Source organism: Centruroides sculpturatus, unplaced genomic scaffold (genome assembly GCF_000671375.1).
Source record: "Centruroides sculpturatus isolate CEXI.00-Female unplaced genomic scaffold, Cexi_2.0 scaffold211, whole genome shotgun sequence".
Taxonomy (NCBI): domain Eukaryota; kingdom Metazoa; phylum Arthropoda; class Arachnida; order Scorpiones; family Buthidae; genus Centruroides; species Centruroides sculpturatus.
The window spans coordinates 256,417-278,347 of NW_019384472.1; the positions used below are offsets into that span (position 1 = coordinate 256,417).

A 21,931-nucleotide genomic window follows, 5' to 3' on the forward strand; every position below is an offset into this window, starting at 1 on the left:
ACTGTATCCGGAACACTCCCGCTTGTCTACCGAAATACTGCAACACTGTTCAAAGCACTAATGGTTACCCTTGGGCAATGAACATCATTGTCAGCAAGGACCTTACTGTCCTTCACCATAGACATCTCGGCAGCGAGCATATTGTTTGCATTGAGGTCAGTACCAAGTTAGGAAGGCTTATTGTGGTTAACATCTACTGCCCACCCAGCGATAACATTGACAACATCCTTTCTAAGATACAAAATATTATCAACTGCTTCCAGGGGGAGAACATCATCATTGCTGGAGATGCAAATTCTCACTCCCCTTGCTGGGGGGGTGATCAGCTTGACAACAGAGGTAACATTCTTGAGGATTTCTTTGCTTCTAATAACCTTTTAGTCATCAACAACCCGTTCTCTCCACCTACTTTTACCTCCAGCAGAGGAAAAAGCTGGATCGACATTACGTCATGTTCCACCAACTGCCAACCCCTCATCTCTGACTGGAAGGTTCTCTCGGAAGACTCTCTTTCTGGGCACTCTTACATCACCTTCACCTCCAAGACACCCACCTATCCTAATCGCAACAGAAAGTATAACATCTCTCGTGCTAACTGGCTTGGAATTCAACGCTATCTCACTACACATCTTGTAGACTCTGACAACCAGAATATAGACTCTACTCGTCACTCACTGGACACCAACATACAGCTCATTTCCAACGCCTGTGAACTCTACATTCCTAGGACTTCCCCTAAAGGAAGACAGGTTCCATGGTGGAATCATACCCTTTCCGACCTTCGTAAGACCAACAACCGAGTTCGCAAAATATACCAACGTACTTTCATGGAACCCGAACGATCTACCCTCAGAACTCAATACCTTCAACATCAACGGATCTACAAGAAGGAAATTAAGAAATCCAAGCTCAAATCCTGGCGTGACTACTGCTCCAAGGCCTCTAATAATCCTTGGGGCTACCATCATGAAATTATGTACCACCTTCTACCTGTATAAAAACCTTCCAAATCTCCAGTGATACTCGTTTAAGCAAACGTTTTCAACCCTACCAGGGTCTTCATCAGGCTACCGTTACAAAAATTCAAACAGTGCGAAATCGAACAGGAACCAAATAACTGCGATTCAAATCTTCGAATGTCAACGTTAATATCAAAAATAGAACACCACGCTCTTGTAGCGATGTCGTCAAAGTATGCGCAACCTGCGCTTGCAATAAAACCATATTACACCTAATTATGTGTGGGGGTGTTCCTTCGTAGCAAAACTTCCATGCACTAGAAATGTTGACTGCATCTCTGGATTTTTGTAACAGTAGCCTGATGGTTTGCACTCGTTTGAATTTTTGTAACAGTGGCCTGATGAAGACCCTGGTAGGGTCGAAAACGTTTGCTTAAACGAGTATCACTGGAGATTTGGAAGGTTTTTATACAGGTAGAAGGAAGTATATTACCTCCAGTATTTGATAGGAAGTTCAGTTGTTATCACAATTAGCAACTGATAATACTTGTTGCTGCTGTTGTTATCAGTGTATTTTAATGTTTTTACTGCAAATTAATGCAATTTTGCATCATTCAAAGGCTGAAATTTTTTTAAAATTGCACATGCATTGTTTTCAGATGTCATTTATTACTAACTGGAAATGTAACAAACAGTTTGGAGGTTATATTTTATTACTTTGATTTTATTTCCCATGATATATTTAATTATAACAATTTTTCATCATTTTGTCCTCAGGTAGATGCTGGTGACACACTTTCCCATCATTATATATAATTCAATAAATTTTGCTCAAAATGAATAAAGTTTCTTTTTATTCTTAATCTGTATATAACAGTGACATACTTTATGAAAAAAACAACCAAACTGGCATATTCAGTGAAACTTTTTGGTTCAATGCAGCAGCAAAAGTGTTGATGTACTTTAACTTGATAATGATGTGGTAAAGAATAATTAAGTTTAATGCTTTTATTGTGCAAGAGATAACAGTTTTAAGTTAATTTTTTCACTTCAGTTAATCTATCTCTACTTATAAATAATAATAAGAATTAAATGCTGATTACAACAAATAACATCTATTCAACCCTGATATACAAGCATATGTAAGGTAGGCCTGAATAACTTAACAAAATTACATACTCGTATGTGATAAAATTATACATAATCATAGACAGACATTGCACTTATTTCTGAATGTTGGGTAGAATATTTGCCTTAATATACTTTTCCATAAAAAATCATATTAATTTAAATAATTTTGATTAAGTTGATACATTTTACAAAATTATTGAATATTTTACCTGGAAAATATGTGATGTTGCAACATTACTAGATGAATCATCTTCAAGTGTATTTTCAAGATTCTTTTTAGCCTGACTTTTAGCAAAATCTTCATATAATTGTACCTAGAATTAAAATATAAATAATAAATTTTAAATGAGGATGGAAAAATAAATAATAAATTTTAAATGAGGATTATAAACATTTGAAACTCTTCAAATGTTTATAATTTTTGGAATTTGTTTTTTACCTGAAGATGACTGAGTTCACAATAATAATCTTGAATGATTTTAGGAGGCAAGTCTTGTAGAACATCATCTTTCATTCTTCTTAATAAAAATGGCAAAACTTGTCTATGAAGAGATTCCATAGCCAAAACACCTAAAAAAATTAAATTAATTTTATCTTTCCAGGGTTATTATATTATATAATTTATTAATGATAATATACTTTAAAAAACTTTATTCATATTTATTTCTAATATTTTAATTTTTATGTAATAATATTTATATCTTTTCTTTCAGCCATGTATTTAAAATTACTGAAATGAAAAATTTTTGTTTTTATATAAAACTACAATTTGTTGAAATTTCAGTTATATTCATTACAACATTAAAATGACATGTTAAAATAATATAATTATATATAACTAAAATATTTATTTTAATTAATTAATAGTAATTCATGCTGTATATAACTGAAATAACAAATGCCAAAAATTTAAACTATTATACTGTGAACAAATAATAATTAAATTAACATTTAAAGTACTGATTAAAATTGATAAAATAGCTGGTAACTGATAACAACTGTGAATTGTTAGTCATATGTTGAGACCAATAACATAAAAAAAGAAATAACTTAAAAATGCTCCTTTACTTGAAACTAATGACTCAAACTTATTATAATAATGGTATATTTTAGATATGTTTTGGGACTTTTTTAATGTTATCACAATTTCTTTCTACCTGTATAAAAACCTTCCAAATATCCAGTGATACTCGTTTAAGCAAACGTTTTCGACCCTACCAGGGTCTTCATCAGGCTACCGTTACAAAAATTCAAACAGTGCGAAATCGAACAGGAACCAAATAACTGCGATTCAAATCTTCGAATGTCAACGTTAATATCAAAAATAGAACACCACGCTCTTGTAGCGATGTCGTCAAAGCATGCGCAACCTGCGCTTGCAATAAAACCATATTACACCTAATTATGTGTGGGGGTGTTCCTTCGTAGCAAAACTTCCATGCACTAGAGATGTTGACTGCATCTCTGGAGTTAATACATGTATTGTTTAATCCCGCTTTATAAATTTCTAAGGTCTCCATAATTCTTAGTTGGTCAGTACGGTGTGATAGCCTAACTAGACTGGCATTCTGCAGATCCACCGTAATTCCAGGCTCCGTGGNATTTATAAATATGTATGTCAAGTTATATTTTTATTACGACACAAAATATATTTAAGAGTTTATGGCCACAGTGCTGGGTGAGATGTTGAAACAAAAAAAGTTATGCATTCCATCACGTACATAAACAGTATCGTAATTCACCAAGTGCAAATCAGCAAATTCGTAAAATTTTTGTTTATTTTGAACAATCCGGATAATCGAAAATCTGGATAATAGAGGTTCTACTGTACAGTACATCTATCTTCTCATACAATAATTCTGTAGCAAAGTAACTCTTTTTTCTCACTAGCAATAAAATGTTAAAACTTGCTTAATAAACTTTTTCAGGCAATAATACACATCATATTTCTTCAATAACTGTTAGTGCAAGATTGAAATTATTTGCTGTAAACAGTAAGGTTTTAATTTTTATATTGTGAACTGAGGTTCCAGCTTGTACATTTTAAATGATTTCCTTGGTAATTTTTATGAAAATTCTGTAATTGATTATGGGCTACATTCATTTTTCTGTATTTTTACATATAGTTATCATTTCTTTAAATGTTACATATTCTCAATTTTAATAGGATCTGGATATTTTTTTTGAAAGTGATTATTATTATTATGTTGGATTTATGACATGTGTTTATTGCTTTAACTGTGTGTTTTGCATTTAACTGTGTTCTGAGGATAGCATTTAACCCACTTTGGTATTCTTTAATTAATCTTTGCTTTATTTGTGTATATTCTGTTAGTTTGGGCTGTTGGAATCCTAAATACTTGTAAAACTTGCCCATTTCCATGGTTTCAATAACATCTCCATTTCCAAGTGCAAAATCTCCTTTCTTCGAGACTCCTTTTTCTATGTGAAGTTTTTTGCATTTGTCTAAGCCAAACTCCATTTGTATGTTCTTAGTGTATAAATGTGTGATTTGTAGGAGTTGATGAAGTTGTTTCTGTGTGGATGCATAAAGTTTTATGTCATCCATGAGATGTGACAGCGTGAACTGTGTTGTTTTTTCATGTCTGATATTGTAGCCATATTGTGTGTTGTTTAACATGTTGGATAATGGATTCAGGGCTAGGCAGAACCAGAGAGGACTCAAGGAATCTCCTTGAAAAATTCCTCGCCTAATAAATATCTCGTTTTTTATATGGAAGTGTTACTAACCCTGAGATATAGTGTTGTTCTCCAGTGATGCATAGTGTTTTGGAAGAATGCAATGAATGATGGATGTATTTCGTACATGTGTAAGATAGGTATCAGCAAACTGTGTGGAACACTGTCGAATGCTTTTCTGTAGTCTATATATGCCATGTGCAGGCATGGCCAATATACAGACCGTCTAATGAATTTATGCGGCCCGCAATTAATCTTTCAATATTAGCTACACAAGTCCGAATAGCTCAATAAAAAAGTCTGACAGACTAAAGAAAAAAAAAAAAAAGGTCAACAACTCACTGTGCTGTGTCACTACGGTGACTGCCCCAGCATAAACTAATGTATGAATGTCTGAGAGTGTAGAAATTGAATGAATGTAGTGTGGTAGTAATTGAGTGTTTACATAATTTAGTGTTTTTCCTACTACCTTTGAAGTGTTGATTTTTGGTATTTGTGGTCTTTGTGTGGGATCTGTACCAGTATATTTAGTGAGTATTTCCTGAAATATAAGTGAGAGCGTATTAACTAATTCTATGTCTATGTTATCAGTGATGGATGAGGAAGTGTATGTAGTATCATTACTGGTAGTTGTGTGTGCTATTATCAATACTTGTTGCTGGATTATCCTGATAGGTTAAGTGATCTTCATTAACGTTAAATATTTCTGTCTGTTGATGTATTTGATCAGCAACCTGTTATTTGATAAGTTCAAGTGTTGGTTGTAGGATAAGGTTGTTGTGTATAATTGTTCTTTTTTGATCAACAACCCTTTGTTCGATGACAGTGAGGTGAGGATATTGTTGTGTAAATCTATGGTGTAGTTGTTGTCTGTATGCTGTCATGTTTGTTTCGAGTCTTGAGATGGTGTAGTTAAGTACAGATGATAAACTCATTCATTTCTATTGTACATTTCATTCGTTGGCGTGGTTTTCCAGTCTTTGTGGTCTGTGAATGCATTGCCACAGAAATACAAAGACTAAGTTGGTTCCTCATATCTGTTGAGGCTTGCATTGCTCTATGGATCAGTAAAATTATTGGGCTCTCCCACCATGACCAGGTGGTAAACCATGGGAGAGTTATCATTATTAATATTATTATTATTTTGGTTTTTAATATGTTCTAAAATAAAAATTCATATCATGTTAATGAATAAATAAAAATCAAAATAAAACAAGTCTGGCTTCTTTACGTGTGCATAAATGGAACACATCAATATCTTTAATAAAATAAACAATTTTTAGTTAATAAATAAATTCAAACTTATAATTGGATTTTATCTAAGAAATATTGCCATACTTTTTTTAACTTTCATAAACTTTTTCTGAATAGGCATTCAAAATATATTACAAAATTTAATAATAAAATTCTCTGAGGAACTGCTGTTAGTTTAACTGGAATTATCCGAATATTTTTTATTGAAATCTTTAGATAAAAAAATTATTTAAAATTCATAATTAAATATTTTCTTAAAGTATATGAAATAATAATTTTCCTAAACAAAATATTAACATATTATAATTGAATTTTAAATAACACATAATTTAATGATTAAATATGAAAGGTTAGGTGTAATAATCCATGTTAGTGTAATAATTTATTAGTATATATATACTCTAATAACTAATAAATTATTTCACTAACATGGATTATTATATATATAAGATACAGAGGTCCTCTTCAATGCCGTATATTACAACGCCAAGTTTTTGCATCTCGACTTTTACAACACCATATATTGTATTATTAATAAATTTATTTATAGCTTTATTTAAAATAATTTATGTATATGTTGTAATATGTAACGATCTTTGTTTTGAACATCATTTGAACGTTTAAAAAATTGGAACACAGCTATGTTCAAAAGATAAGGCTTTTCAAATGATAGAACTGATTTTTGTATTTATGCATTCTTTCCTGAAGAAGGCCATCTTTCAGAGGCCTTCTTCAGGAAAGAATGCATAAATACAAAAATTAAAGATTATATGCTAATTCCAGCATATAATCTTTAATTTTTGGAACATTAAAGATTATATGCTGGAATTAGCATTTAGATGTGTGTTAGTGTGTTGATTAGTATACCATTCCAGTTTGTAAGTTTTTTATGTATGATATATATATACAGTCGACTCCCCTATAATTACGATTCCTATAAAACTACAAAAAAATATACGTATTTTGGAAATGTTGAGTCGGATTAGTGTAGAATCGATTAATTTTATGGAAGAAAACCTTTCAATCAGCCGTAGTCCGTAAACTTGACACGTGTCGGGCTGTGATTGGAATGACTTGTAAGAAATCGGATTCCTAATAAATTGGAACGTATCTATATCTTATAGGGGGGTCGACTGTATATATATTTAAATCTATTTATTGGAAAAAATATAATATAAATCTATTTTATATATAAATATTAAAAGATCTATTTTAATAAAAAAATTTTTGTTCTTAAATCATTTTACATTTTCTTTAATAATGAAATGAAAATAAAGTATTTATAATCAGACCTTATTTAATATCAATTAATTCAAATTATATATATAATATGGAATAAAATTTCTTGATAAGCAAACTTCATAATTTCTAATCAATGAAGTTTTGTATGCAAAAACATGAAAGGATTATTGTATCATTAAATGCTCCAACACTTAGACTTGTTGAAACTAAAGATAATTTATCACAAAATTTTCAATTATTTTAATATATAATTTTTTTATAAGGAAAAAACAATTTAATAATCCTAAAACAGAAAACAAATTATTATAAATTATTTAGTAACTTATTTCTGTAAAAAAATTTTATTATTTAAAAATGATTTATAATGAAAGTAAAAAAACAAAAAATATTCTTAAACATTTAATCTAATATGAAAATTTCATTACATACAAATTTTCATTCATGTAATATTAAATTAATCTTATATTTTAAAATAAAAACAATAAAATATTATTCACCTGCTTCTTGCTCCTTAGATGATGATTTTGCATCTCGACTTTGCAAAATTGGCTTACTGTAACAGGCAGTGAACTGTTTTTCAGTTCCAAGAAATCCAGGCATTAAAAAGTCAAAGAGAGACCATAATTCCAGTACATTATTTTGAATTGGAGTTCCTGTCAATATCAACCTATGATTCGCTGATAGTTGTTTAATAGCTTTGGCTAACTATAAAGGAAAAAATAATAATTTCTTCATTGAGAAAGAATAAACTTCAAACTTTTTCCTTTTCATAATTTATATAAATATAAGAGTAACCTTGTTTAAAAAATTGTAGCAAATTCATTTTAATACCATATTTACTCAAATGTAAGATGCATTAAATCATCATTTTAATGATTTTATTAGACCAACATATTTGTAATAGCAAACATTAAAGAGATCAACTTAGCTCAACCTTGTTAGTCTTACAGTAATGTCACAATTACTCACAAAAGCTGGATAAACCATTCCTCAACACATACAACTATTAGTTTTTATTTTAAAATTGGTAAGGTTTAATTCAACATTGATAAATGTTTTTGATCTATTAATAGATCTGCTTCGGGTCTATATAGCTCAACATTCTAATTTTGGAATGTACAATACATGTGCTCATTATAATATTTAAAATTCAAAAATTGTTCAAAATATGTTAAATAATTAAACTCACTGGTTTTAAAATTAAGGTAAATAGTTGTATGTGTTACAGTAATGTAATAAATTCTTGGATGAGAGTCTCAATTCTTTAGCACTCTTTCTAGAAATTTTGCATTTCTAATGCATTAAACAGCACTAGAGGAGTTTTGAGCATTGAATCTAATGTTGATTTAGAAGAGCTTAACACAAATTGAACAGGTTTCTGACTTCAGCAGCACAGAAGACAGTAATATATAACTTATTGAACAAATTTATGTCAACAGAAGCAGTTCTATTGACATAAATAATAATATGTGGTTGAGCACATAAAAATTGAAGTGTGTCTTAGATTTGTTGACATATTCAAGTAAATGTGATAGCTGCTAACCAATTTAAATTTTTTGGTAATCAAAATATTAATCCTTTTGGCTCTGATGTTCAAATATTATTTAATGTCACACAATGTATAGCTTTATATTTCAAACTTTCATTTCCTGATGCAATAATTATTCAAAAATATCACACAAACAACCTTTCTACTTTCCAGCACACTTATATAATGATTGGACAAACATTTTCAAACTGCTTTACATTAACTTCAGGTCTACCTATATATTAACATTAAAAAATATAGTTAATATATAGGTAGACCTGAAGTTGATCTGTAAAGTAGTTTCAAAATGTTTGTCCAATCATTAAATAAGTGTGCTGGAAAGTAAAAACGTTTTTTGCAGGATATTTTTGAATTATTTTCCAATTTAAATTTGCATTTTCAATAATTATTATAACTGTTCTAAAATTTGATTATTTATCTACTAATAAAACATAATTATAGATCAAAAGGAGTTTCAAGCAGTGGTTATGTAATAATCACAAAACGTATTAATAATGTTTACAAAAATTTTTGCTTATGTAATTCCATCATTATTTTTGATGTTGATAGAAAGTTCTCTGTAATAACATCAAAGTAACAAATAAATAATAGCATCCAAAATTTGTATATTTTGCTAGTTCTTAGTTAATAATCAATTATTTCAATCATAATAAATAGTAAAAATATTAAATAAAAACTGTATATAAAACAGTTTCAAATCATAAATATGAATAAATTTGTCCATTGAAAAAGTATGACGTAAAAAGAATAAATACTTCTGAAATGTGTGTGCAAGCACATCCTACATATATCTTGGACAGAATATTACACTAAAATACCATTTTATTAAAAGAACTGAATATCAACATTATCTTCCACAAAAGTCAATCTTAACTCAGATATTTTGGTAATGTGACAAAGATAACCTACAGCATGAAAAAACTGATTATAAAAGAACAACAAAAGAAGGTGAAACAAAAGAAAGTCATCTTATATTGAATCAAATCAACACGACAAAGCAACTTACAGGATGGAAATTGCAATAGTATAATCAAAGAAAGCATTTTCTCTCAATCCAATAAAATTAATTGGTCTTCTTCAGTTAACAAAGTATCAAATACAAAGATTATTAACTGAAGACCAATGCAATGGTTTATGATATTTTTAATGAAATTTTATTTGTTTATATATATATAAAAGAATTTATATTTATTCACAATACTTTTTCTCAAATTGTATAAATAAAACAAAAATTAAAAGTACTCTTCTTTTAATAAATCTGTAAATATATAATAAAGAAATTATGAGACAGTCCAACTGACTTATAACAAAGAAATATAACAAGATAGAATGCAGAAGTGAGATTATTATATACTAATAAAGATATGAGTCTGAGGAAAAATTTATGATATATTACAGTAGAATTTGCATATTTTAATCAGTTTGGTTCTCACGTAAACTGATGATGATATTCTGTTTAATGTTATCAGTTAGTTAAGTTAATAAAATAAAATTTGTGGTAATTCTTTTTATTGACTTAACATTAAAAGAATTTGTAAAAACAATTATAACTTCAAGATTCAGAAATGACAATCTGAGAAAAGAACCTTCAATAGCACATGATCATGTGTCATTGGTTGGAGATAGTAGTGAACAGGCTTTCCCTACACACCCAAATTTAACATCAAAAGAGCATGTGTCATTTTTAGATGAAACTTTGTGATTGGATCAGGCATAAAAGCAAATTTTAGACAGACCCTTAGTTAGCCATTTGCAAACTAAGGATCTGCCTTTTCTAAAAACTAAATCTTTAAACATAAGTTGCGGGTTTGAGCCTCGTCCTGGACCAGTTCTTTTATTCCAGAAGGTTCTAAATTTATTTAATAATTTATTTATTTAATTATAATTATTAAAGGGGAGGAAGGACTTTTGGGAGGACTTTGTCTTCAGATATTTATTTAATTATAATTATTGCCATCAGAAGAAAAATTTACAAAGAAGTCTGAAAAGTATCGTCACCAGGGGGCAGTTTTTTAATCTACATTTACCAGCGCTCATTTTCCAAGTAGATAAAAGACCGAAACAACCCCAACAAGGTATGATGGTAACTAGAAGACGTCCATATGCAACTAATTCCTTTTTTAAAAAATTTTGTATTTTTTACGGAATGTATTTTTGTGATTTTAAAAGGACTTTTTGGCGACCAGCAGCCTACAATGAAAGGTCAGTCACCAAGATTGTATAGTCCAGAATGCAAAAATAATAAATGGTGGTTCCTTTTTTGGGAAGACTTTGTCTTCAGATATTTACTTAATTATAATTATTAATTTACTTAAGAAATGGCACCTAATGTCTACCTCTAGTATCAAATTACTTTATACTAATCATTTAATTAGCCATATTACAGCCCGATATTTAGGCAATCGTTTGGTGACTTATTATATACCACATCATTGCTATGAACATGCTAAGTCACACATATGATGAACATGAACACATATATATATATTTGCATATGAACATGCTATGGATAAAGTCTAAAGTCAGTCAGCATAACTGACTTGAGACTTTGTCCACATAGAATTGCTAGTATGCTAAGTGTTAATTAACACACACATCTTGTTGCTACTTGTTGTACTAGTGCACTTATTCAAGAGTGTTCCATAGTTTTTAGAGGATTATATGTAAGTCTGTACACATAGCTTCCATAAAAACTACAAAAAATCCATAGTGGTTGACATCTCTGAAGATTTATTAATTGTTATTATTATTATTACAAATAAAATATCTTTAAGCACTATATGCCAAAAATTGTTGAACCCAGGGAGACAAGAAATATTGATCAGCATTGCAAAAATTTTGGGCAATGGCAATTTGGCAGGAATGAATGTTTTACCCATTACATGGGCAAAAAGTCCATTTCTGATTGATTCATGTAAATAATTAATGATTGCAAACAATGATCAGATCCAATCATTGTTTGCACCATTTCAAAGAGCATAAAAAGCTGTGTTAAACTGCCAAATTTCTTGTTTTGGTAAAAAATAGGCTAAGTTACAATCATTTCCCGAAAAAGTTTTTTCTTTGTGTTTCTCAATACTAAAGTGACAATTGCAAACTCTGAGATTGGGTTACTTTGCAGAAAATCAAGTTATACATGTTTTGTAGAACTGATTTGCTCTCTATGATAGTGCAAATGTAGCCTTCTAGGATTTTTCTAGTGCTGTTGAATGACAAATGATCAAAGTGGCCAAATAGGCTGAAAAATGCACAAAATGAAATTCAGACCCATAAAATTTGCTAAAAAAACTCAATTTTGCTTTTAGAGGATAGTGAACATGGAAAAAATACAACTGAGTGACCACTGAATAAAAAGTCAACTTTTTGACCACTAATCATTTTCAAAAGGAAAAATCAATCATTTGTTTGCAGTTAGAGCTTTTTTCGTGCAACAACTTTCATAAAGCATTTGAATGGCTGTACATTATATAAAATTCACTTTTTCTTATGATAGGGTCTGTTTTTCACAGGGCATCCTCAAAGTAGATGTTTAGTGGAAGTTCTACTTTAACCCCTAATAATGGATGCTGTGTTTTCCAGATCATCTCCACACCAAAAATAGCTTCTGTGCAATGAAAAGATAAATTGATTAAGCTATTAAATTTTGTTGTAAAACCAATGGTTTAGGCAAGAAGATTTTTTGAATGAAAACAATCTTACATAAAATATATCATTTTGCATTTACGTGTTATGCTTATACTTAGGATATTGACAACTGACAGCTCTAATTATGGAAGTTGGATAACTCTTTAAAAAGTTCACAAGAATCATTTAACAGCTTCTTTTTGTGATGCACTGTTCGGGAGATACCATCACTATTGTTTTCATTTTCAATTGAAAGTACTGTACATGTGACCACAAAAAGGCAATAATTTTCCCACAATTACTGGTTAATACTGTTATAAATATAATTATTACTAAACTGCATGTTTAAGATTATGCTAATTCTGATGGCATTAAACAGCTTATAAAAATATTTATGATTACAATAAGCAGAGTCTACTGTATTACCAAAAATAAAACTTGTTCCACTGTTCTAAATTTTTTTCTTTCTTATAATGGACAATAAATATTCACAAAAAAAGAATTTTATTTCAATATTAGACTTCAGAATGGTATCAAAGCAGTTAATATAAAACAGCCATAAAATCAAAGTTTAAACAAGTACATATGCAGAAATATTTCTAAAATTAGTTTGATTTCATGCATTTTGAAAAACTGAACATTACAACAGTAATCTTCCCATAAAGAATTCTCATTTCTTAATATATACAAAATTAAAATGCATGCAAGGTAAACTAAAATAAAAAATTTGTAATAAGACATTTTTAAAATTAACTAATAAAAACAGAAAAATAATATGAATATATTAAGTTACTGTATGCTGGCTAAAAAATAGTTTTTATATTTATAAGAATAAAAATGATAAAAATAAACACACACACTATTTATACTTTATTGTTTGTTTATAATTAATTGCAATAAAACTTATATTTGTATTTGATATATATGATATACATACTTTTGTTTTTCCATTTTTGATAATATGACCTTCATCTAAAATACAGTAATTCCAATGGAATGAACTGAAGAAATCAATGTCATTTCGAACAATATCGTATGATGCAATTATTAAATTATGTTTTTTTGCTCTATTGCGAAGTCTGAAAAGTTTATGAAATTACAATTAGATAATTTTTAAAATAAATTTTATTTATATTTGAAAATTTAATGTTTAGATATTATTTTATTGCACAAATATCTTTAAATAAATATACTAAAAAAATAAAATGTTTTTCTTAATGTTAATTATAAAAGCATTTATATATTAATTTTAAGAAAATAATATTTTAGTTCTAATAATAAAATTTTGTTTATAACTTAACCCAATCTGTACATATGTAATAAGACAACAACTACCAAATTATATTGGGCTATTATATCGTGATTAATTTAAATTATTTACTGAATAATTTGTCACTAGAGGAATGCATTAGGTGCCATCTCTTATTAGATTTAATCATTATAATTAAATTAAATAATTTAGAAAAATCTGGAAGAAAAGAATTGGCCTGAACTGGAGGCATCAGGAGTGTAACTGGCAACACATCTGCACACTAAGTGGCAGTTGATGGTTTGAGTCCCACTTCAAGTCAATTCTTTTCTTCCAGAGTTTTCTAAATTATTTCATTTAATTATAATTATTAAATCTAATAAGAGATGGCACCTAATACCTCCCTCTAGTGACAAATTATTTAGTAATTAATTTAAAATATTGTGATATAATAGCCCAATATAATCTAGTAGTTGTTGGCTTATTACATTTATAACTTATTTATATCATTATAAATTTTTTAAAATTAATAATCTGAAAGCAAATGTAAAAACTTAAAGATAATTATCAAATTCTTTATTCTGTTATTGGTTAATATCAGAAGCAATTTTTAATATTCATTAATAAATGCATATCATAAGATATATAGTTTTACTTAAATATAATGTTTACAATGAATAAAATAAATGTAATCTACAGTTTACTTGAAAATTAGAATTATTCTTCAAAATTAATAGACATTCTTGCACTATTCTCAGTAAAATTACATTAACTAACATAATTAATACATGTATAACTAGTAATGTTAAAAAAAACTATTATAAATTCCATCACAGATACAAAAACATTATGAAATGATGTAAAATGTCAGGATTGGACCACCAAAGGCAGTTAGGAGTGCAGCATCTACTTTATATATATATATATGTTTAATAAGAGATAGCACCTAATGCCTACCTCTAGGATAAATTACTTGGCATTTAATTACTAACATTACTAACAGTAGCAGTAATATAGCCCAATCTAATCTGGCAATCTATTGGCTTTTAGATGTTTATACAGTAGAGCGTCGTTTATCCGAAAGAATTCCAGTCGGCAAATTTAAATTTTCACTAGTGCTGTGGTGCTGCAATCTTTGGCTATACCTTGGCTACTCCAATATTTTTTTGTTGATGTATGTTTTAGCTGGCAGCACTGGCACTTTTGTGTGGTTTTTTTCTGAGGACTGTGTGTCATGCTGAATCAAATGTTTTTGATACTAGATTAACTTCTAAAGTATAATTTTTTTTGTTTTTATATTTTTAAATATATTTATTTTGTTTGTAAAAAATAAACAAATTATTTTTAACGATACAATAGCCACGATTATTATTTTAAAAAGTTTACATTAGGCTTAACATCGATGAAAATTCAACGCGAAGTGACACGCAACGGAGAAAAATTTCAACGTGGGATATTTTTTCATACATAATTGGTTATCCGAAAAACCCCAGTCCCCAATTGATTCAGATAAACGATGCTCTACTGTATTTATCTACAAAATATTAAGGATCAAACTTTCATGCTTAAAAGGACCCTAATATATTTGACTTTTTTAAGATATCTGGTTTGTCTGGTAATATATTTAACAATCTCTATTAAATACATTATTACATTTTTTTGTAGGCAGTCTAATTCTAATCAAACATGACATTATACATATTCACCTAGGTACCAAATATAATATAAGGAAAAAATTGTGCTGTCTGTCTGCATTAGATTTATATATGTCGAAAGTACTTGCATATATTGATATTTAATTAATCAAGTAAATAAATCTACATTATATATAGCTTAAATTTTTATCTAAAANATCCCCTTTCCTATCTCGCTTTACTCTTTCCCCTTCGCCTCTTCCCTTAACTACCTTTCCTTTACTCTTCTTCACACTCGGGCAATACCAATGAGTAGTCCCGAGTCTTCATCCCCTTTATGAAAATGAAAATGTTATATATAGTTCCATAGTCTGTCAAGTATTTACAGGAGCTTTGAACCTGAACAGTTCAGGACTCCAGTGTAGAGACTGTCTTGTAGACAATATGAAGTCTGTTAAAAAAATAATCAAATTTTATTATTTTAATTTTTATTCTTCAATTTACAGATTATTAGTACTTGTCCCCTTCAAAGTACTCCCCTCCCCTCCCCTATTCACACACTTATCTCAGCGGTGTTTCCACTTTGCAAAGCAGTCCTGGTATGCTTGTTTTGGACAGTCCTTCAATGCTTGTGGTGAATTTGTTTTAATGCCATCAATTGTGTCAAAAAGGTATCCTTTCAGCACCAATTTTAATTTTGCAAACAAGAAAAAAGTCACAAGGAGCCAGGTCTGGTGCATAGGGAGGCTGGTCATTTGATTTCTGGAACAAAACAGGCAAATTGACAGGCTGAGTGAGCAGGTATGTTGTCATGGTGAAGGAACCATGAATTGTCTTGCCACAACTCTAATCTCTTTTTGTAAATTTTTTCATGCAATTGTTTCAAATACCTGCTTAGTACTGATGGTTGACTGTTTGACCTTGAGGCAAAAATTTAAAGTGCACAACTCTAATTTTCTGAACGCGAGTGTCTTCAGTTGAGGTCGAAGGCTTTCCTAGTCGATGGTCATCTTCAACTAATTAATGACCACTTTTGAATCGGGTAAACCATTCGTAACATTGCGTACAACCTACAGCATTGCCTCCATAAGCTTTGATTCAAAAGTTGAAATGTTTCCATAAAAGTTTTCCCCAGTTTTATGCAAAACTTCACGTTGCATCATTGCTCCAATAAATTGCACATTGCAAAAATTGCCACAAACACTGAACACCGTTCACTCAAAAAACAATAATGCAGGAACAAAATGAGATTATCAACAATCTGAAGAAAGCAGCTTACTCGGTAGATTATCATTAACGTAGCATTGTCTACTTCACAACACTAGGACACTCCATTTTTGCCCAATTCAAAAAGTTCAATTATTTTTTGAACAGACCTTGTAATGCATACCTATATTTACTGCTTTAATTACTACACAACATCATGAATGTATGTATGATAATTCACAGCATGTATTGTTTATCACCAGTTTGTTTTGCCAAAGTAATAAAAATATCAAGTGATGAAGTTTGCGCTATATAGCAGAAATCCTTAAGCACCCATAAATTTTTCATCCATACTTGGAGTCAAAGATTATGGTTAAAATTATGCTTTGACACAATATAAATTCCTAAGTTTTCTTAACTTTAAGAAAAAAAACCTTGACATTTCCAGCAAGGAAAATTCTGCAGTTTTCAAGGTCACTTGCCATCCTGGCTTATATTCTCATAATACTTAAATTCGAAGCACTATTTAAGCCTGATATTTAAATTAAAAAACACACTAAAAAAATCTAATATTTGGTTGAAATGTTAATCATCTTTTTATATTTATAAACTAATTTTTAAGGGTTGTAATAGCAAAAGAAAATATAATTCATCTTTCAGCTTCTAGTCTGTTTTCAAATATCAATAAGTAACCAATTCAAACATTGCTTGTTATTCTCCAGGAATTATCATAATTTCTAGAGAATAACTCAGATGCATTTGGGAAATATTGTAATTTCCAAAATATGTCTGGGTAAAATAAAGATGTTGATTAGATAGTATTTTCAGAGTCTGTGGATGTGATCATTCCTAGAGAATAATGATGTTCGAACCTATTACATATTGAAAAAAGAAAATGTTTGAATAGAAAAATTTTAAACTCTCAAATTTCAAGGAATCTAATTCTCTGTTCAACTCAAAATTTATTCAGATCTTACTCTAAGAAGTCTTGTTTTTCTTTTGATTTAACATTTTCAGAACTTTCTTCTTAAGATAAAATTTAAATACAAAAAACTTTAAAACCAAAAGAAAAAACTTCTTAAAGTGAGGCTGAGTATATTTTAACTATTTAAAGATTTTCATTCACTTTTATAACCACTTAAAAGGAGTTTTTTGGATGAATGAACCCCTTTTATGTGGTTACAAAAGTGACTGATTATATCTGTCAAATATTGTTAAATTTAGCTCCATATTAAAGATTTTCATGTTTATCAAATACAAGAAATTAAAGTAATGGCTGAAATTTATAATTATATAAAATCTATTGAAAAGCTAGTATTTTATGTAATTAAACATTTTATGATAAAGTTTTCACCAATTTCACAATTATAAAATTTAACTTAGTGAAAGCTTGTTTATAATAGGATTTTTAAATATAATAATTTTACAAATATTCAAATAATTTATAATTTTTCAATAACCTTTATTATAGTTTGTAAATATGAGGATTGGAATTTTAACAATGGAAACTCTGAAATTACAATCTGTAATCTGTACAAAAAACATACATGTTTCAGATTTTTACTGTTCTTTCAGTGTAGTCACCAGCAGTGGGTAAGACCTGCTGCCAGCAATGTGGAAGTCACAGGATGCCATTGACAGAACCTACTTGATTGCCTGAACAGGGCAGTCTATTGCCTGAGGAATATCTGGAATATTTCTGAAGCACCTTCCCAGTGGTTTCTTCATTTTAGGGATCAACTCAAAGTAACAAGGGCTTATGTCTGGAGAATATGGTGGATGGTAAAGAACTTCCCAGCCTCAGTAACTGTACAATGTGGCCACACATTGTGCAACATGCACTTGAGCATTGTCATTCAAGATAATGGGTGGGTTCTGCAGAAAGTGTTTCCACTTTTCTCTCAAAGCTGCCACAAATTGTGTTCCAAAAATGCAGAGAAATACTGCACATTTATGATCTGGCCTGGGGTATGGTGTTCACTTTTTCTTCACTTGCACGGGGACAATGTGGACAAGGCTTATGTTTCTCATTTTCATGTCCCTCATTGAAGGTTTTACCCAAGTTGCTATTGTTCTATACAGTAAAGCATATTTCTCCACAAGTTCTCTAAGACTCCTTGGCAACACTGTCATGCAATATAAACTCTGGCAGTTTTTATCTTTATCCTACTTCATTGTTCCAATTTTGAGAACATGATAAGATCAGGTAATAGCAACACGCCTTACCTGGTCTTATCGTATTGTCACTGAACAGGTGCATGGAGATGAATGGTGAAGTCCATTTGCTCTGAGATAAGGTAGATATGTAACCAACATCTAGTGCTATAGAAACCCAATACTGGTTGCATTGTGTTGGGTTTCTATAACACTGTTGCCACTATTAAATTTTCAACCCACATATGTAAAAAATTGGTATATTAATAAATAAATATTAATAGATATTATAAGAACTGGAAAATTATTAAAACAACACATAAGATAACCTTCACATCCAGCAATTAATTTATTTTGCACAAATGTTTCTAGCCTTCTTTACTGGTCATCATCAGACATTTTAGAACAATGAAAAATTCCAAGCTAATAGAATCAAATTTAAGAACTTTAGAACAGAAACACAATTCAGATGCTTTCAAGTTCTTTAATTCAATTGCATTAGTTTGGAATTTTATGTTTTTTGTGCTAAAATGCTTCAGAATGGCAGTAAAGATGGCCAAAAAATATTTGTACAGAATTGAGAATGGACTCTAATATATATAATACACAATACCTTTTGCATATTTGTTAATGTTATAATCCCTGAGTATTTAGATGCAAAAGTTGAAACATGTTTTTCTTCTTTGTCTTTCTGAATATCTACTGATGGAGTGAAACTTGAATCAGCACATAAGAACCCTATAAGGTTCTTAATTATTTTAATATTAGGACTTGGATTTCTATTTACACATATATTTAAAAGCATCACTAAATGAGTAGCAGATGCTTTCTGAAAAAAAAATTAAATNCTGGACTTTTTGTTTCCTATTAATTAAAAAGATTTCCATAAATATCATTTTATAACTGATTTTTACATTATTTATGTCTGATCATAGTAACTGATATTTTATTTTTTCAATATAAAATATATTAAAATATGTTTTCTTATATATATTTTTTAATTTTTGAAGATAGATATCAACTGTTCTTTGGGACTTCTCTATTTACTTGTAAAGAAAAAAAATGATTGAAGTATAATGTATTATGGGCTTCTGTTAAAAAATTAAATAATTAACAATTACCACATTTACTCAAGTAATCCACACACCCCATTTTTTTAGAATCTATAAAAAAAAAACCAACAGTTTATTATATATTTAAGAAAGTTTACTAATTTATGATTATAACACAATGGCTACATTCACTCTTGATATTTTGTAGCATTCAATACGGCAGTTCTCAATTAACAAGTCAATGTGGTATTAAAAAATAAAAAATACTAAGGAAAAAATAATAAGTTATTTGTACATTAGATAAATATAAATTATCTGCAATTTGCAATAATGTATTTTACAATGAATTAACTTACTAATTAAATGAAAGTAAAACCCCCTTAAACTGTTTAATTTGAATCAAAGGTGAAAAACACATAAAAGACCAATAACTTGAACTAAGAGATAATATACAGGTATAAAGATTATATACTGTCAGCTTCACTTCTATATTTAACTTGCTTTATTTATCTTCATTTTCACAAAATTAGTTGCACCAAAATGTTTAATAATATTGCTCATAATCATTATCTACTACATTTAACACTAGTAAAATAAGCAAAATGCATACTAATTGGTAACTGAAAGCACCATAGACTTCATACACTGTTGCCAAATTTATTTTGAATAAACCTCACATCCCAACTTTTTGTTATAATTTTTTGGAGTAAAAGTGTGCAGATTATTCAAGTAAATACAATGTCATAATAAAAAAACAACTTTTAGTGGTTAATTATTATAATCTTGAAACAGCAATATTAGTTTCTTCTTTCTTATTTCATTATTCAATTATTCAAGTATCAATAAATATTATGACAATAATGCCAATATGTTTGTATATTTAAAAAAAATAAACAATCTAGCAATATAGTAAATTATAAAAATCTTTGAACTATAGAAAAACCTTCACAACATTAAAAATTCCCAAACAACAAGCTAAAAATTATTTATATAAAAAAGCATGGTTTTAGAATTTTGTATTGTCCTTTATCAGTTTCTAATGGGGAGTTGGTGCTGTGTTTGAGGCTGCTTGTGAATTTTTGTTTCAGCTTTGACATGTTGCTTGGATGTCATACATATTCCAGAATAATGAAGGGATACCGGAAGATCCAATTTGATATGAATAGAATGAGTTCTAAATTAATTAAATGTTTGCTATTAATCTCAGGAGTTGAACCTAAACCGGGACCTTTGTCGAGATCCCCTCTGGATATAGATAGAGTTGATATGCAAAAGAGAGGTCGTGGCAGACCTCGTAAGGGGGACACTAGAGAAACTGGAAGATGTCTTTTAACTGAAACGGTGGAGGAGGATCTTGTTTTACTAGAAGAAGAATCGTCGACACAAAACTCGGTGGGAGGAAGAGATGCAAAAATACAGGATTATTTTACTCCATCAGCTGTTGGGGAGGAAGACCTCGGTGATGAAGCAAATTATACTATTAAAACAGTTTATGATCTAATACAGGAGAAGTTCTCTCAACTTTATGTGGATCTGAGTGAAATTAAGGAAGAGTTAAATACATTGAAAAAGAGGTATACTGATATAAAGGAAGACTTGAGTATTGTGTCTCATAAAGTGGAAAAAATGGAACAGAGTGCTAATTGCGACGGACTGTTGAGAGGTAAGGTAGAATTTCAATTGGATCAGTTGATTAATGAAAAAACAAGAAACAATATTGTTATTTTTAATTTTCCGTTTATAACTGAGGATCCGTCGGCTGAGATATCTCAATTTATAAAAAATGAAATAGGCATAAAGGAATTCAGTTTGGTCAGTTTGGTTAGAATTCCTAGAAATAATCCTAAGACTATAGTTAAAATTTCTCTTGCCTCATTATATGAGAGAAACTTAGTTCTTAATGGGTTCTGGAAGGTAAAGCCGGGTTTGTCGAAAAGGTTCAAGGAGAATATTATCTTGACAGCTGACTTGTGTAAACGACCTAGAGTTAGGAGACGAAAACTGGTTGCAAGGATAGTACAGGAGAAGTCCAATGGCCAAAAAATCATAGTTACAGATGACTATTATATTAAGGATGGTGTAGTGTTTACTTATGATATATATACAAATGGAATTATTCAAATGGATCGTTTTTTATAAGAAACCAGAGGTCTGGCGCCGATAAGCAGCCAGGGTTG

At 29.5% G+C, this 21,931-nt stretch overlaps 1 protein-coding gene across 1 annotated transcript in view; it reads right to left on the reverse strand.

Moving 5' to 3' along the window:
* The window catches only part of LOC111621204 (TATA-binding protein-associated factor 172-like), a gene marked incomplete at its 5' end in the record, with an annotated part of 102,673 nt that overhangs the window by 15,734 nt on the left and 65,008 nt on the right, over positions 1–21,931 (reverse strand). The window contains 5 exons of the mRNA XM_023363283.1: positions 2,300–2,404; positions 2,530–2,660; positions 7,784–7,991; positions 13,397–13,542; positions 20,560–20,565. Of these exons, the coding sequence (XP_023219051.1) occupies positions 2,300–2,404; positions 2,530–2,660; positions 7,784–7,991; positions 13,397–13,542; positions 20,560–20,565 (596 nt within the window). The remainder of the gene's footprint in view (positions 1–2,299; positions 2,405–2,529; positions 2,661–7,783; positions 7,992–13,396; positions 13,543–20,559; positions 20,566–21,931) is intronic.